The sequence below is a fragment of the Scyliorhinus torazame genome, chromosome 26 (genome assembly GCF_047496885.1).
Source record: "Scyliorhinus torazame isolate Kashiwa2021f chromosome 26, sScyTor2.1, whole genome shotgun sequence".
NCBI lineage: Eukaryota > Metazoa > Chordata > Chondrichthyes > Carcharhiniformes > Scyliorhinidae > Scyliorhinus > Scyliorhinus torazame.
In genome coordinates, this window is record NC_092732.1 from 43,811,434 (window position 1) to 43,830,357 (window position 18,924).

General features: G+C 47.4%; 1 protein-coding gene across 2 annotated transcripts in view; it reads left to right on the forward strand.

Moving 5' to 3' along the window:
- Positions 1-6,457: 6,457 nt before the first annotated feature.
- smad10a (SMAD family member 10a) overlaps positions 6,458-18,924 on the forward strand; it is a 104,829-nt gene continuing 92,362 nt past the window's right edge. For both annotated transcript variants that reach the window (XM_072490685.1, XM_072490686.1), the window contains exon 1: positions 6,458-6,728. In XM_072490685.1, coding sequence (XP_072346786.1) covers positions 6,492-6,728 — 237 coding nt within the window. In that variant the 5' untranslated portion in view covers positions 6,458-6,491. The remainder of the gene's footprint in view (positions 6,729-18,924) is intronic.

Sequence of the window (18,924 nt, forward strand, 5' to 3'; positions counted from 1 at the left end):
TTAGCTCTAAAGAGTCATACAGACTCAAAACGTTAACGCTGTTTCTCTCCCCACAGCTGCTGCCAGGCCTGTTGAGTCCCCCCCCCCCTCCCCCCCCCCCCCCCCCCCCCCCAAACCAGTACAGTGCCCTGCTGAAGAGCGAGTGTAACTCTCTTTTTTAAAAATAATCTTTATTGTCACAAGTAGGCTTACATTAACACTGCAATGAAGTTATTGTGAAAAGCCCCCAGTGGCCACATTCTGTTTGAGTACAATGAGGGAGATTTCAGAATGTCCAAATTACCTAACAGCACATCTTTCGGGACCTGTGGGAGGAAACCGGAGCACCCGGAGGAAACCCATGCAGAAACAGGGAGAACGTGCAGACTCTGCACAGACAGTGGCCCCAGCCGGGAATTGAACCTGGGACCCTGGAGCTATCAAGCAACGGTGCTACCCGCTGTGCTGCCCAGAATAGTGTGGCCAATCCACCTACGTTGCACATTGGGTTATGGGGGCGAGACCCACGCAAACACGGGGAGAATGTGCAAACTACACACGGACAGTGACCCGGGGCCGGGATCCAACCTGGGACCTCGGCGCTGTGAGGCAGCAGTGCTAACCACTGCGCCAGCGTGCTGCCCTGTGCTCCACCATGCTGCCCTTGGATGCCACTCTCACATTTGAGTCGGAGCAAAATGTTATTGCATGCTGCTCGATTCAGTCTGTGCTTCTTCAGTCACAGCCAGAAGAAGCTCTTGTGCCACTTGTGCATCAGGTGGCCATATTGGTTATAATATGGTCAATATTTTATTGAGGGTTGTCCAAATGCTCCAGGGAAAATTGGAACTTGGGTTGTTGAGATGTTGGGTTATAGATACATAGATACAGGAGGAAGCCTTTTGGCCCTTCGAGCCTGCTCTGCCATTCATCACGATCATGGTGTGTGATCATGGTTGAGGAAATGTTTATTTGAGGGCTTTTCCTACCCAAGCATTTCTCTAGGCTTCATCGGTGTTGTGAAGTTAGGGTGAGAGTTATGGGGTATTGAAGCTTTCTATGGCTGAGAGACCCAAGTTAATGCTGATGTGGGTTATTTCTCTGCATGTTACTGGGTCCTGTCAAATGGAGGGAGGGGCGATATTTGAGCGGACTAGCAATATCTGAACTGGAGTTGATCTCCATTCCAGAGATTATCCTATAATAATCATAATCTTTATTAGTGTCACAAGTAGGCTTGTATTAACACTGCAATGAAGTTACTGTGAACATCCTCGCTACTTAGTGAGGTTATCTGGTAAGTGAGTTTGCGGTGGCGACTCAGTACTCGGCTGTCAAAAAGACCGGACCTACGGCAGAAGCATGTACCCTGGTGTTCTCAGCAGTCATTGGAAGCTGCAGATGGTAAATCAGGCGTGGGTTGTGGGACACTCCGAGAGGTAGGAGTTGGTCATGCCACACCTTTTCTCAGAAGGTGACATTTGGGCATTGTGTGCCATGCAGTTTTCCAGGTGGAATGCAGACATGATGGACTTGGCTGGATTTACAGTCTCCATTTTGAGAAATATTCAGCCATTTTTGATAGGTCAGAGTTTAGCATGGCTCCCAGAACCTGGAATGATTTTGCCTGCGTTGTTAAGACCGTATCGTCTGCGTAAATACATTTTTGTGATGATGTGGTGGGCATGCCACTTCTGCAGATGTTAGAGAGTGTTGTGCCAGAACACTGTCGTGTTAGAGACCGTTATTGTGTGTTCTTGGAGTGCAAACCTTGTCTTGTAGGTACATCTTCATCCTTCTCCCACAGTAACCAGAATGGTTTGGCATATGGGAGCAGCAGTTTGAGCATCCGTCCATGTTTTGACACAGTATTGAATGCTGAGGAAAGATCAGTCAGAACTCCAGTCTTGAGCGCACAAAGCAATTCAGCCTCCAGCAAGGACTTGTTCACAGCCGCTGTGTTGGGGCCTGAAGCCAGCCTGATCTTGGGGAATTGACGAGTTATTAATAGGGCTAATTCTTAAAATAATGAGTAGGTTGTACATTGTAGTGAAATGGACCTGCAGGTCCCAGGGCCGTCATCTGGCTGGCTGCCTTTCCTGATTTTGGCAGGTCTGTTACCATCGTGCCAGGTTTGGGGAAATGTGGTCATTCTCCGCCACATTTCAGAAGACCGCACAACCTTTCACAGCAGCGGGTATCCTGATGTCTAGGTCGCAAAAATAACAACCGATATGAATCGAATCGCCAGTTCATATTTTTAATGATGGTGTTTGAGACGGTGCTAGCTGAGTCACGAGCAGCAATCCTAATCAGGAATAAGTATGAATAGTCCTATGGGAATTTTTACATTCATTTAAAGAGATGCAAGACCTTTCTTTGCAGATTTAATTTGATCCAAAGTTGATATCAGGAATTTGCTCGGTACACCTAGAAGGAATGAGGAATACTTTAGTAATTATGACATTTAATATGCTTCTGCACAGATTAGGCCAGGATCGCTCATAGAAATTGGTAGACTTTAGGCACAAAATGAGTGAAGCGCATCTAATTTCTACACCAATGTCTCCTCAATAACTTCTGTTCTGTGTGACCCTACGTGCAGTATGTGAAATCAGATGGAATCCCTGCCATAGAAACAACATCTGCTGCATTCCTTTACCTATCCAATTGGACACTGATTCAATAGGTATTAGACTTGTCAAATGACAGTTGCTCGTCGTAGAATTCTGCTGACTTCCCTTCATTTTTGTCAAGCAAAGATATTAAGGGATATGGTGCCAAAGGCAGGAATATGGAGTTAGGTCACAGATCAGACATGATCTCATTGAATGGCGGGACAGGCTCGAGGGGCTGAATGGCCGGTTCCCGTTCCTATGTCATTAGGCCCCTGCAGATTTTTAACCTGATGGTATTTAGATTCAATCGAGCTAGCTGAATTATTTGAAATACATTTTGACATTGTGCTTCAAGATGTGGCCCAGGAACTAGGTAAACATTTTATCCTCCACAACCATCACCCTCTGAGAGTCACAATGGATTCCGTCAGCCCTTGAGAACAGAGCGAGACATCTCCAATTCGAGGGTAACTTGTGTGTTAGCTATGATTAGGAGAAATTATCGGTTACTTCAGTCTCCTTTATTGGCTCAGTGCGTTCGAGAGGAATGGATGGCAGGGTAGCACAGTGGTTAACACTGTTGCTTCACAGCGCCAGGTTCCAGGTTCGATTCCCGGCTTGGGTCACTGTCTGTGCGGGGTCTCTATGTTCTCCCCGTGTCCGCGTGGGTTTCCTCCGGGTGCTCCGGATTCCTCCCACAAGTCCCGAAAGACGTGCTGTTCGGTGAATTGAACATTCTGAATTCTCCCTCCGTGCACCCCAACAGGCGCAGGAATGTGGCGACTAGGGGCTTTTCACAGTAACTTCATTGCTAATGTAAGCCTACTCGCGACAATAATGAAGATTATTATTATTTCTCCAAAGCTTTTCCGAAATTAAAAATAAATAAATTTTAGAATACCCAATTCATTTTTTTCCAATTAAGGGGCAATTTAGCTTGGCCAATCCACCTACCCTGCATATCTATTTTGGGTTGTGGGGGCGAATGCAAACTCCACACGGACAGTGACCCTGAGCCGGGATCGAACCTGGGACCTCGGTGCCGTGAGGCAGCAGTGCTAACCCACTGCGCCCCCGTGCTGCCCTTAGCTTTTCCTAAATTGACATCTCTTTATTTCTTGCCCCTCCCAGGAGGTGGCGCAGTTAAGAGGGTGGGTTACCCTTTACAGGTTTTGTGCTCTCTTGTTGGTGTGGAATTCACGGACTGGGTGGCCCCTCTATCCGTTTTCTAATGTTCTTGCTGGTATATGTAGACTACCAAATAATTTTCAACATGGGATGAAACCAGTATTCCATAGGCTTGGATGTTCCCCATGGAATGTGCAGATGTGTTGTGAAGGGAGCCAGACATTCCATTGACGGGGATTATTCTGTCCTTTGTCCAAGTTTCTGACGCTAAGTTTAAATGCAGCAGTTAATTTTAGGCAAAAGGAATGTAGTTTGAAATAAATTGGTTTTATAATATTAACAAGCAAAAGTTGAAGTTTAATTTTATGTTTGCAAAGTTATTTTTAATTTTTCTGGTGCTGTTTGCAAGCTTGGGTTACTACTTGTTTCTGTGAATAATGTAGGTGAAAATATGAGGGTGAACAACTGAAGGTTTACAAGTCTGGTGTACGTTACTCTGCAGTTTGCTTATCCTCCCTGAAGACGTTGCCCTGATCCACACAGGCAGTCATTTAGACATAGACATCATAGATTATCCTAGAATTTACAGTGCAGAAGGAGGCCATTTGGCCCATCGAGTCTGCACCGGCTCTTGGAAAGAGCACCCTACCCAAGGTCAACACCTACACCCTATCCCCATAACCCAGTAACCCCCCCCCCCCCCCAACACTAAGAGCAATTTTGGACACTAAGGGCAATTTATCATGGCCAATCCACCTAACCACATCTTTGGACTGTGGGAGGAAACCGGAGCACCCGGAGGAAACCCACGCACACACGGGGTGAACATGCAGACTCCGCACAGACAGTGACCCAAGCCGGAATCAAACCTGGGACCCTGGAGCTGTGAAGCAATTGTGCTAACCACAATGCTGCCCCTAGAATTTTACAGTGCAGAAGAAGGCCATTTGGCCCATCGAGTTTGCACCGGCAAGCCCAACCCACCTAAGCCCACAACTCCACCCTAGCCCCACAACCCAGTAACCCCACCTAACCTTTTTGAACACTATGGGCAATTTAGCACGGCCGATCCACCTAACCTGCACATCTTTGGACTGTGGGAGGAAACCGGAGCACCCGGAGGAAACCCACGCAGACACGGGGTACATGCAGACTCTGCACAGACAGTGACCCAGCGGGGAATCGAACCTGGGACCCTGGAGCTGTGAAGCAACAGTGCTAACCACTGTGCTACCATGCTGCCCTCTCTGTTGGCTAAGGCTGAGACTCTCCCAGCACTGCACCTTGTATGCCCTTTTCCTGTCTGACTCAGTCACACACACTTGTCCACGACGTGCAAACTATTTCCTCACCAGAATCCTTGGATGTGTTTTTGCCTTCCAAATCCATGCCTATTTTTCTGCAGCTCTATCTAGGAGCCGCAGTCAGGTCTCCGCCCCTGACACAACTCTGCACAGCCTCATCCAGAGACACACATGTACCTGATCTGACTGTCCAGCTGCAACTTTCTCAACCTTCTATCATCATAAAATATGCTCAATTCTACATCTACGTTGATGGAACCCAGCTCGACGTAATTACCCATGCCCTCAGTCCCGCCACTACCTCTGTGTTGTGCCCTCAGTCCCGCCACTACCTCTGTGTTGTGCCCTCAGTCCCGCCACTACCTCTGTGTTGTGCCCTCAGTCCCGCCACTACCTCTGTGTTGTGCCCTCAGTCCCGCCACTACCTCTGTGTTGTGCCCTCAGTCTCGCCACTACCTCTGTGTTGTGCCCTCAGTCCCGCCACTACCTCTGTGTTGTGCCCTCAGTCTCGCCACTACCTCTGTGTTGTGCCCTCAGTCCCGCCACTACCTCTGTGTTGTGCCCTCAGTCCCGCCACTACCTCTGTGTTGTCAGGCTGCCTGTCCAATGTCCTGTACTGGAGGAGCATAAATTTCTTCTAATTCAATATTGGCAAGCCCAAAGGCATTCTCCTGTTCCCAAGCCACTGACTCAATTCTCCTTCTCTGATCGAAGTGATTTGTAACACTGGAACTCTATCTGACCTCGAGCTGAGCTTTCAACCCTATATCCACTTTATCGCAAAGACAGCCTACATCCACCTTCTTAACATCACCTGCCTCAGGCGAACTGCCGCTGAAAATCTTACCCATACCTTTGTTGCCGACAGGCTCTGTTCCAGTGTACTGCCTGGCCGGCCACTTCCACCTTCCGTAAACGCCGGCTGATCCTAAAGTTTTCAGCCCATTTGCAAATTCGCAGCAGATTTGTTCATTACCCTCATGCTAACTCGGTTCCTGGTCTGACAGTGTTGTTTTCAAATCATTTTGTGCACTCTCCCCTCCCCATCACTGACAACCAATGGAGCAATCTCCTGCAACTCTACAACCTTTCAAATACCTGAACTCCTCCAATTCTGGCCACTTGACCTCTGACTTCCATCCCTCCGCCATTAGTAGCTGTGCCTTGATCTCTGAAATCCTATCGATAAACCTCTCCTTTTAAGACTCTTCTTGTAACCTACCTCTTTGAGCAAGCCCTTGGGCACGCGTCCTACTATCTCCTTTGATTCAGTACCAGTTGTTTTTGTCTACTTTACACACACTTTAAGTATCATGGGGCGTTTGCCTGTGTTAAAGGTGCTGAATAACTGTTCTTGTTTGAACTCGCAACCTCTGACTTGAGGTTGATTTGACTGTTTTCAATCTGGACCCTTGTCTAAGAAACGTTCATTTTCTGGCTTGCTACAGGGGCGGGCTGCACCATGTCTTTGAATCCTCCCACCAGCAATGATGCGTGCCTCAGCATCGTGCACAGCCTGATGTGCCACCGGCAAGGTGGCGAGAATGAGACCTTTGCCAAGCGGGCCATTGAGAGTTTAGTGAAGAAGCTGAAAGAGAAGAAAGATGAGTTGGACTCACTGATTACTGCCATTACGACCAATGGAGCCCATCCCAGCAAATGTGTCACAATCCAGCGGACCCTAGATGGACGACTGCAAGTAAGTACAAATTTGAACTGTAGATTTTGTACGGATGATGACTTCGAATACGTGTGTGTTTTACAACCTTACTTTTGAAAGTGTGGTGGCTTGGCAGCAGCTATTCTGGGCCAGCAATACAGTACCCCACAGCAAGCAGTAGATAGATGGTCAGTTGATTTGTATTCAGTAGGTTTAGTTGAGAGAGAAATGGTGATGATGAACATGGGTGGAATGTCCTACTCCCCAATCACCCCTGACACCACCTCCCCCTCTAGAGGCGCCTTTCAATCGAAGTGCAGGAGATGCAATAACTCCCCTTTAACTTCCTACCTCCTCCGATCCGCAGCTCCAAACACTCCCTCCGATTGAAACAGTGATTTACTATTACTTCTTTCAATATCCTGTACTATATTTGCTGTTCCTGACATGGTGGTCTGTATGTTGTGGAGATCAAAAACAAACTGGTTGATGACTTTGCGGAACACCTCCATTCAGCGCTCGAGCAGAGCACGGGAGTCATTTAAATTCTGCACCCTGCTCCCACATTCACCTTCCTGTCCTCCGCCTTCTGCAGTGATCCAATGAACACGTATCTTTGGATTGGGCACCTTAACCGCCTTCTGGATTCAAGATTAAGATGAACAATTTTAGATCGTAATCTCTGCCCCATTGTGTCGAGACCAAGTATTGGGGGAAAATTGGATTGAAGTATCAAGGGGAATGGGACTAGGATATCAGATAGAATGTTTTGGGAAGAAAGTAAAGCGAGGAGGTTTACTTTATTAGATAACACTGACGGGAGTGGATAAATTGAGATACCTCTGGGTTAAAATGCATAATTCCTGGTGGTTAGAAATGGTGATAGGTAAAGTCACAAAGTCCAACAACACTTTGAGTTTTATAAATAGGGACATGACAGAGTATTTTTTAATTGGAAAAAAAATGAATTGGGTACTCTAAATTTTTTTTTTTTTTTTAAATTTGGTGCGTATAGGGGAAGCAGGGTGGCGCAATGGTTAGCAATGCTGCCTCACGGCACCGAGGTCCCAGGTTCGATCCCGGCACTGTGTCACTGTCCTTGTGCAGTTTGCACATTCTCCCCGTGTTTACGTGGGTTTTGCCCCCACAACCCAAAGATGTGCAGGGTAGGTGGATTGGCCACGCTAAATTGCCCCTTAATTGGAAAAAATGAATTGGGTACTCTAAATGTTTTTTTTTAATATTTCATAGACTCATAGAATTCACAGTGCAGAAGGAGGCCATTCGGCCCATTGAGTCTGCACTGACTCTTGGAAATAGCACCCTACTTAAGCCCATGCCTCCACCCCATCCCCGTAACCCCACCTAACCTCTTGGACACTAAGGGACAATTTATCACGGCCAATCCACCTAACCTCAGCACATCTTTGGACTGTGGGAGGAAACCGGAGCGCCCGGAGGAAACCCACGCAGACACGGGGAGAACGTGCAGACTCCGCACAGACAGTGACCCAAGCCGGAATCGAACCCGGGACCCTGGAGCTGTCGAGCACTGTGCTGTGCTGGTCCGTATAAACTAAGCTTTGTGAATTGTCATGCCGGACATATACTTCAAAGTGCTCAAGGGCGAGTAGCAATGCTGCGGCGTCCTTTTCAATAGTGGAATACTTTCATTGGCACGAACATAGTGTTTTTGAAAAATATCCCACTGGCCTCTCTATTCCTGCATCGTCGCCTTGTAGAAGCACTGCCCCCACCCCCAGGTTGCTGGTATCTGTGGCCACATTAAAAGGTCTGGAAATTTCCGGGGTGGCTAGCGCTGGTTCTCCCACCAACATGGGCCTCAATCTTCCAAACCCGCCGCGGCGGCCTGTGGACCATACCGTTTTCGCTTCTTTCCGCAACATATCCAACATACACTGGATTTCCGCCTCCTTCTGAACCAGTCTCTCTGAGTTCAGCTGAGACACGTTCTTTATTGATTCGGAATTTCCTATGTCTACATCGTGATTATTTAGTCTAATGCACCCTTCAAATTTGCTTATACTTTTGAAGTATCCTTACTAGATCTTTTTGTTGTTCTTCTTTGAGATAGACAAACTCAATCTCTAATTGTTCTAGGATATCCGCAATTGCTAGTCTTACCACAGGAGGGTCATTCTGTGAACGGTCAACCTCTTCTCTGCTTACTCTTCCCATCTCTGTCCTCTTCTTCTCTTCCATTCCTTCCACCTCCACACGAAGGAAACGCTATTTACCTCACAATTGTCTTCAAATCCCACGGTAGGCTACTGCAGAAAATACAGAGGCATGGGATTCAGGGAGATTTAGCAGTTTGGATCAGAAATTGGCTAGCTGGAAGAAGACAAAGGGTGGTGGTTGATGGGAAATGTTCAGACTGGAGTCCAGTTACTAGTGGTGTACCACATGGATCTGCTTTGGGGCCACTGCTGTTTGTCATTTTTATAAATGACCTGGAGGAGGGCGTAGAAGGATGGGTGAGTAAATTTGCAGATGACACTAAAGTTGGTGGAGTTGTGGACAGTGCGGAAGGATGTTACAAGTTACAGAGGGACATAGATAAGCTGCAGCGCTGGGCTGAGAGGTGGCAAATGGAGTTTAATGCAGAAAAGTGTGAGGTGATTCATTTTGGAAGGAATAACAGGAAGACAGAGTACTGGGCTAATGGTAAGATTCTTGGCAGTGTGGATGAGCAGAGAGATCTCGGTGTCCATGTACATAGATCCCTGAAAGTTGCCACCCAGGTTGAGAGGGTTGTTAAGAAGGCGTACGGTGTGTTAGCTTTTATTGGTAGAGGGATTGAGTTTTGGAGCCATGAGGTCATGTTGCAGCTGTACAAAACTCTGGTGCGGCCGCATTTGGAGTATTGCGTGCAATTCTGGTCGCCGCATTATACGAAGGATGTGGAAGCATTGGAAAGAGCGCAGAGGAGATTTACCAGAATGTTGGCTGGTATGGAGGGAAGATCTTATGAGGAAAGGCTGAGGGACTTGAGGCTGTTTTCGTTAGAGAGAAGAAGGTTAAGAGGTGACTTAATTGAGGCATACAAGATGATCAGAGGCTTGGATAGGGTGGACAGTGAGAGCCTTTTTCCTCGGATGGTGATGTCTAGCACGAGGGGACATACCTTTAAGTTGAGGGGAGATAGATATAAGACAGATGTCAGAGGTAGGTTCTCTACTCGGAGAGTAATAATGGCGTGGAATGCCCTGCCTGCAACAGTAGTGGACTCGCCAACACTAAGGGCATTCAAATGGTCATTGGATAGACATATGGACGATAAGGGAATAGTGTAGATGGGCTTTAGAGTGGTTTCACAGGTCGGCGCAACATCGCGGGCCGAAGGGCCTGTACTGCGCTGTTATGTTCTAATCTGTTCCGAGTTTTAAAATTTCTGGGGTTTTTCTTTTTTTTTTTTTTTTATAAATGTTTTATTGAAAATTTTTTCCCAAACAACAATTTTTCCCCTCTTACAAAGCAAACGCAACAATAACAATACAGAAATTTTAAACAATACACAAGTAACAAAACCCCTTTATCTTTGACCTAAACTAAACCCCCCCCTCCCCCCCCCCCCCCCTGGGTTGCTGCTGCTGGTCATCTGTCTTCCCTCTAACGTTCCCCTAGGTAGTCGAGAAATGGCTGCCACCGCCTGGTGAACCCTTGAGCCGATCCTCTCAGGGCAAACTTTATCTGCTCCAGTTTAATGAACCCCGCCATATCATTTACCCAGGCCTCCAGTCCGGGGGGTTTCGCCTCCTTCCACATGAGTAGGATCCTGCGCCGGGCTACTAGGGACGCAAAGGCCACAACGTCGGCCTCTTTCGCCTCCTGCACTCCCGACTCTTCCGCAACTCCAAATAGAGCTAACCCCCAGCCTGGTTTGACCCGGGCCCTCACCACCCGCGAAATCACTCCCGTCACTCCCTTCCAATACCCTTCCAGTGCCGGGCATGCCCAAAACATATGTGCGTGGTTTGCCGGGCTCCCGCCACACCTCCCACATTTGTCCTCCACTCCAAAGAACCTGCTCAATCTTGCTCCCGTTATGTGTGCTCTATGTAGCACCTTAAATTGAATCAGGCTAAGCCTGGCGCATGAGGAAGAGGAATTTACCCTGCTTAGGGCATCAGCCCACATACCCTCCTCTATCTCCTCCCCTAGTTCTTCTTCCCACTTTCCTTTTAGTTCGCCCACCGACTCCTCCCCCTCTTCCCTCATCTCTCGGTAAATCTCTGACACCTTGCCCTCTCCGACCCACACCCCTGAAAGCACCCTGTCCTGTATCCCCTGTGTCGGGAGCAATGGAAATTCCCTCACCTGTTGTCTAGTAAATGCCCTCACCTGCATATATCTCAAGAAATTTCCCCGGGGCAACTTATACTTTTCCTCCAATGCTCCCAAGCTCGCAAAAGTCCCATCTATAAATAAATCTCCCACCCTCCTAATTCCCAACTGGAACCAGCTCTGAAATCCTCCATCCATTCTTCCTGGGGCGAACCTATGGTTGTTCCTGATTGGGGACCCCACCAGGGCTCCCCGCACCCCTCTCTGTCGCCTCCACTGTCCCCAGATATTCAATGTTGCCGCCACCACCGGGTTCGTGGTAAACTTTTTAGGTGAGATCGGTAGCGGCGCCGTCACCAGCGCCTCTAAACTCGTCCCTTTACAGGACTTTCTCTCCAGTCTTTCCCACGCCGCTCCCTCACCCTCCATCATCCATTTACGTATCATTGCCACATTGGCGGCCCAATAGTAATCGCCCAAGTTCGGTAGTGCCAATCCTCCTCTGTCCCTACTACGCTGAAGGAACCCCCTCCTTACTCTCGGAACTTTCCCTGCCCACACGAAGCTCGTGATGCTCCTGTCTATTTTATTAAAAAAGGTCTTAGTGATTAGTATAGGGAGACATTGAAATACAAATAAGAACCTCGGGAGGACCATCATCTTAATTGCTTGCACCCTGCCCGCCAGCGATAGAGGCTGCATGTCCCACCTCTTGAAGTCCTCCTCCATTTGTTCTACCAACCGTGTCAGATTAAGTCTGTGCAAGGTTCCCCAGCTCCTAGCGATCTGAATCCCCAGGTATCGGAAGTTTCTTTCCACTTTCCTTAGAGGCAAGCCTTCTATCTCTCTACTCTGGTCCCCTGGATGTATCACAAATAATTCACTCTTCCCCATGTTTAGCCTATACCCCGAGAAATCCCCGAACCCCCTCAAAATTCGCATAACCTCTATCATTCCCCCCGCTGGGTCCGACACGTATAACAATAGGTCATCCGCATATAACGAGACTCGGTGTTCTTCTCCCCCTCTAATCACCCCTCTCCATTTCCTGGAGTCTCTCAACGCCATGGCCAGAGGTTCAATTGCCAACGCGAACAACAATGGAGACAGCGGGCATCCCTGTCTTGTTCCCCTATATAGTCGGAAATACTCCGATCTATGTCGAATTTCTGGGGTTTTTCAAAATCAAACTTGTTTTAAGAGTTTATGTTCATCTCTTCCTCAGATTTTAATGAACGGTCTGAAATTGACTTTTTTTTGGTGTGGAAAGATATTGCCTGGAGAGATTTGTTTTGCTGTGTTTTCTTAACCAAGTGTTGTAGGAGACTGGCTGTGTTCAACCAGAATATTTCTAACTCCATCTGTTGTTCCTGAAGTGAATTTTCTTCATCAGTCCATTCATTTAACCCACTACTAAAACTCAGTTGCTATGAATGAAACCTTACCTTCTGATAAATTGGTCATTTATTAAAATGCAGCTTTTTAAACTAAACAGCTTTTCTCTTCAGTCTGTCATGTGAGAGTACTTTTAAGAAATGGATGTTTATAAAATAGCTGTAGTGGACGTACCTTTAAGAAATGGGTGTTTATCACTGATGTCAGAGTGTGGGTGGAGCTGGGCTGTCTGTCTGCATTTACCTTCGCTTTGGGTTGTCTGCTACAAGGTGTTTTAGTTTCGTTTTGAGAGCTGGATAGCTGCAGTCACAGCAAGAAGGTGTATTAGTCTCTCTCTCTGTGCAACCTAAAGACTGTCTCCAGATTCTTTGGTGATTTAAAAATAATACCTGTTTCTGTAGAGAAGTTAAACCTGATGTTTTTCTGTAAATAGTTTTTTTTTGTCTTATGAATGTTGCAAGGAAAGATTAAGAGTTACTTATAGAGTACTGTATTCTTTGGGGGATTAATTGGTGTTGATAGTTGTTGATGTGGGTTTATAAAGTGTTAACTGGTTTCATAAATAAACATTGTTTTAATTTAAAAGTACTGTAGATCTCTGTTGCATCACACCTGCAGAGTGTGCTCCCCATAACCACAATCTATTAAAAGTTGTGGGTCAGGTGGACTCCATAACACACTTTGGGGTTCTCTAAACCCTGGCCAATAACAAGTCAAACTGTTTAATGTACGTTGCTGTTCCCTTGCTCCATGGTTTGGATCTTGACCATGCTTGTCCAGTCGACGACCTCAATTAAGTGAAGCTGTTCATTAAAGGCATCAAACATTTTGCATTAAAGGCTGGAAGATGCCTGGTATTGGTGGAAATGCAGCTCCACGCCAGTCTGTCCTCGGGAGTTGGGAAATAAGCATTTTGAACATTACAATACAATAATCTTTATTGTCACAAGTCGGCTTATATTAACACTGCAATGAAGTTACTGTGAAAAGCCCCTAGTCGCCACACTCCGGCGCCTGTTTGAGTACACAGAGGGAGAATTCAGAGTGTTCAAATTACCTAACAGCACGTCTTTCGGGACTTGTGGGAGGAAACCGGAGCACATTGTTAGACGTTTTAGTAGCTGTGATATGAAGAGTCTAAAGTTCCGGTCGTTTTTCACAAACACACATTTATTTCCTTCCAACAGCCTTTGCACAAAACTCTCACTATACATCACCTGCCAGAGGCCACCTGAAGCCTCTTTACATATCAGTGTCAATTAATGGATACTTAACATAAATGAGACAACTAATTGCAATGTCTCTGAACCCATTACTTAACACACCCAGAGGAAACCCACGCAGACACGGGGAGAATGGGTGCAGAACCTGTTTCGGGAATTGTGTTCAACATAGCTTGTCCTTATTAGATGTACTTTATATTTGTGAAAGTGAGTTCTAATGCCATTAAATGCTCTCAATGAGACTTCATGCTGTTACTGGCTGATCCTTGCTTTGATCTGACTGAATATCTATTTTTTAGGTAAACATCTATACAGAAAACAGAGAATGGGGATGAAGTGTAGTTATTCAGAGTGGCAGAAGGATCAGTGCTGGGATCAGTGCTGTTCACAATTCACATTAATGATTTTGACTTTGGAATAACAATTTCTGAGCTTTGTAGATTACACCAAATTGGGAGGGGTGGGGACAGTCAATACTGTCGAGGTGTTGCATGAAATTACAGGTGGGCATTAATCAAAGTTGCAGATCGGCCAAATAATTGGAAAGTGAAGTTGAACACAGATTAGGGTTATGAGGCGGTACATATTGGTAGGAAGAATACAAAGTTCACTTACTACTTTGAAGTCTAAGTGCGTAGGGGAACAAAGGGATCTTGGGAGTACAAATATATCAATCGCTGCAAGGTGTGCTGCAGGTTAGCAAGGCCATAAAACCAAGAAAAACAAAGACTAGACTTTATTGCTCGAGGGATAGAATTGAAAAGGAGGAATGTGATAAAATGCACGTTTTGTAACCCTGCAGTAGATTTTAGTGCTGAGAAGTTGCATTAACCATGTCCCTTCTCCCAATAGGAGATCTATTTTAAGCCAGGCTTAAAATAGAAAATGTCATTCCAATTTGCTTGCACAGAACGTATATCCTTTATCTGAAACCCTTGAGACCGATTGCTGGTTTAGCTCACTATGGCTGGTTTAGCTCACTATGGCTACTTTAGCTCACTATGGCTGGTTTAGCTCACTATGGCTGGTTTAGCTCACTGGGTTAAATCGCTGGCTTTTAAAGCAGACCAAGGTAGGCCAGCAGCACGGTTTAATTCACGTACCAGCCTCCCCGAACAGGCGCCGGAATGTGGCGACTAGGGGCTTTTCACAGTAACTTCATTGAAGCCTACTCGTGACAATAAGTGGTTTTCATTTCATTTCAGTATTCAGATATTTTTGGTTATTGGCTGTTATATGCCTCCCGTAAATACAATAGGCATAGCCCTACTTACCTTACAACAGTCTGGCTATAGCCTACAAATACTTGGTTGTTTCTCCATTTGTCAGGTCTTTCACACTCTACTTCTTACCTGTGGACACACAGTTCACCTGTAATACAATATTACATTGCTTTATTAACATGATTTAAAAAAAATGTGTACCTGATGTTATCTGTTTACAAAGTGAAATGGATCCAAATCATCATAGAATTTACAGTGCAGAAGGAGGCCATTCGGCCCATCGAGTCTTCACCGGCTCTTGGAAAGAGCACCCTACCCAAGGTCCACACCTCCACCCTATCCCCATAACCCAGTAACCCCACCCAACACTAAGGGCAATTTTGGACATTAAGGGCAATTTATCATGGCCAATCCACCTAACCTGCACATCTTTGGACTGTGGGAGGAAACCGGAGCACCCGGAGGAAACCCACGCACACACAAATGAAAACTGCGTCAATTGAATCTGGCTAAAGAAACTTGTTGGAGAGAGTTCAGAGTGTCGATGCACTCTGCCGAGGAGGCCTTCTTGGTTTTTAAAAAAATAATAATTTTTATTGAAGTTTTCACAAAATATCAACAACAAAATGAAAAAGGAACCCAATAGAATTAAATACAAAATAAAACAACCCCCGTGCCCCCCTCCCTCCTATACATAAATAATAAATTAACACCCCGAATTAACACATAGCAAATATATACACCCCCTCAGATCCCCAGTGTAGGCAAACAAAAATAAAATAGAACCCCCCCACCCCCCCCCCCGGGCTGCTGCTGCCATTGACCAATGTCTATCGTTCTGCCAGGAAGTCCAAGAACGGTTGCCACCGCCTGAAAAACCCTTACACCGTGTATCCCCTTAAGGCAAATTTCACCCTCTCCAATTTAATAAACCCCGCCATATCGTTGATCCAGGATTCCACGCTTGGGGGCCTCGTATCCTTCCACTGAAGAAGAATCCTTCGCCGGGCTACCAGGGACGCAAAGGCCAGAATACCGGCCTCTTTCGCCTCCTGCACTCCCGGTTCCCCTGCAACCCCAAATATTGCGAGCCCCCAGCCCGGTTTGACCCTGGATCTTACCACCCTCGACACCGTCCTCGCTACACCCCTCCAAAATTCCTCCAGCGCTGGGCATGCGCAGAACATATGGGTGTGATTCGCTGGGCTCCCCAAGCACCGTCACCGCACCCCCAAAAAACCCGCTCATCCTTGTTCCGGTCATGTGTGCCCTGTGCAGCACCTTAGACCGTATGAGGCTGAGCCTCGCGCACAAAAAGGAAGAGTTCACCCTCCCAAGGGCACCTGCCAACGTCCCCTCCTTGATCTCCTACCCCAACTCCTCCTCCCACTTACCTTCAAACTCCACCACCGAGGCCTCCTCCTCCTGCATTACCTGGTAAGTTAACAAGATCTTCCCCTCTCCAACCCACACCCCCGAGAGCACCCTGCCCTGTACCGTGCGTGGCAGCAGCAGCGGGAATTCCACCACTTGCCGCCTGGCAAACGCCCTTACCTGTAGATACCTAAAGGCGTTTCCCAGGGGGGAGCCCATACTTCTCCTCCAGCTCACCCAGGCTCGCGAACTTCCCGTCCACAAGCAGGTCCCCCAACCTTCTTATCCCTACCCTGTGCCACCCCGAAAGCCCTCCATCTATTCTCCCTGGGACAAACCGGTGGTTCCCCCGTATTGGGGTCCACACCGAGGCCCCCAGTAATACCCACAGAGGTTGGGCAGTGCCAGCCCCCCCCCCCCCCCCCCCCCCCAGGTCCAGGAACACCCTTCTCCCCCTCGGAGTACTTCGCGACACACACACCCCGTTATGCTCCTGTTGACCCGCCTAAAGAAGGCCTTCGGGATAAGAATGGGGAGGCACTGGAACAGGAACAAAAACCTTGGGAGCACCGTCACCTTGACTGACTGCACCCTACCCGCCAGGGACAGCGGCAACGCGTCCCACCTCTTAAACTCCTCCTCCATTTGCTCCACTAGCCTCGTGAAATTAAGTCTATGCAGGGCCCCCCAGCTCCTGGCCACCTGGACCCCCAAATACCTCAAGCTCCTCTCCGCCCTTTTTAGTGGGAGCTCGCCAAGCCCCCTCTCCTGGTCCCCTGGGTGAACCACGAACAACTCGCTCTTCCCCATGTTGAGTCCCTCCTCGGACACCTCCGCATACCTCCTGTCTACCCTCACCATCTACCCCACCAGCCTCTCCCTCTGCTCTCTCCTCTCCTTGTGGGCCCTATGGAGATCAGCTCTCGGATCGTGTTTTCGGGATCCTTAAGGGGGAGGGGAGCAGCCCCAAGTCGTGGTCCACATAGGTACCAAGACATAGGTAGTAAAAGGGATAGGAATGTAAGGCAGGAATTCAGGGAGCTAGGGTGGAAACTTAGATCTAGGACAAGCAGAGTTATTATCTCTGGGTTGTTACCCGTGCCACGTGGGAGCGGGATGAGGAATAGGGAGAGAGAGGAGTTGAACACGTGGCTGCAGGGATGGTGCAGGAGGGAGGGTTTCTGATTTCTGGATAATTGGGGCTCATTCTGGGGTCGGTGGGACCTCTACAAACGGGATGGTCTGCACCTGGACCAGAGGGGTACCAATATCCTGGGGGGGAAATTTGCTAATGCTCTTCGGGAGGGTTTAAACTAGTTCAGCAGGGGCTTGGGAACCTGAATTGTAGCTCCAGTATACAGGAGGTTGAGAGTAGTTAGGTCATGAGTAAAGTTTCAAAGTTGCAGGAGTGTACCGGCAGACAGGAAGGTGGTTTAAAGTGTGTCTTCTTCAATGCCAGGAGCATCCGGAATAAGGTGGGTGAACTTGCGGCATGGGTTGGTACTTGGGACTTCGATGTTGTGGCCATTTCGGAGACATGGATAGAGCAGGAACAGGAATGGTTGTTGCAGGTGCCGGGGTTTAGATATTTCAGTAAGCTCAGGGAAGGTGGTAAAAGAGGGGGAGGGGTGGCATTGTTAGTCAAGGACAGTATTACGGTGGCAGAAAGGACGTTTGATGAGGACTCGTCTACTGAGGTAGTATGGGCTGAGGTTAGAAACAGGAAAGGAGAGGTCACCCTGTTAGGGGTTTTCTATAGGCCTCCGAAAAGTTCCAGAGATGGAGAGGAAAGGATTGCAAAGATGCTTCTGGATAGGAGCGAAAGCAACAGGGTAGTTGTTATGGGGGACTTTAACTTTCCAAAGATTGACTGGAAACGCTATAGTTCGAGTACTTTGATGGGTCTGTTTTTGTCCAATGTGTGCAGGAGGGTTTCCTGACACAGTATGTAGATAGGCCAACGAGAGGTGAGGCCATATTGGATTTGGTACTGGGTACTGAACCAGGACAGGTGTTAGAGTTGGAGGTAGGTGAGCACTTTGGTGATAGTGACCACAATTCGATTATGTTTACTTTAGTGATGGAAAGGGATAGGTATATACCGCAGGGTAAGAGTTATATCTGGAGGAAAGGCAATTATGATGCGATGAAGCAAGACTTAGGATGCATCGGGTGGAGAGGAAAACTGCAGGGGATGGGCACAATGGAAATGTGGAGCTTGTTCAAGGAACAGCTACTGCGTGTCCTTGATAAGTATGTACCTGTCAGGCAGGGAGGAAGTGGTCGAGCAAGGGAACCATGGTTTATTAAAGCAGCCGAAACACTTGTCAAGAGGAAGAAGGTGCTTATGTAAAGATGAGACATGAATGTTCAGTTAGGGCGCTCGAGAGTTACAAGTTAGCTAGGAAGGACCTAAAGAGAGAGCTAAGAAGAGCCATGAGGGGACATGAGAAGTCTTTGGCAGGTAGGATCAAGGATAACCCTAAAGATTTCTATAGATATGTCAGGAATAAAAGAATGACTAGGGTAAGAGTAGGGCCAGTCAAGGACAGTCGTGGGAAGTTGTGCGTGGAGTCCGAGGAGATAGGAGAGGTGCTAAATGAATATTTTTCGTCAGTATTCACACAGGAAAAAGATAATGTTGTCGAGGAGAATACTGAGATTCAGGCTATTAGACTAGAAGGGCTTGAGGTTCATAAGGAGGAGGTTTAG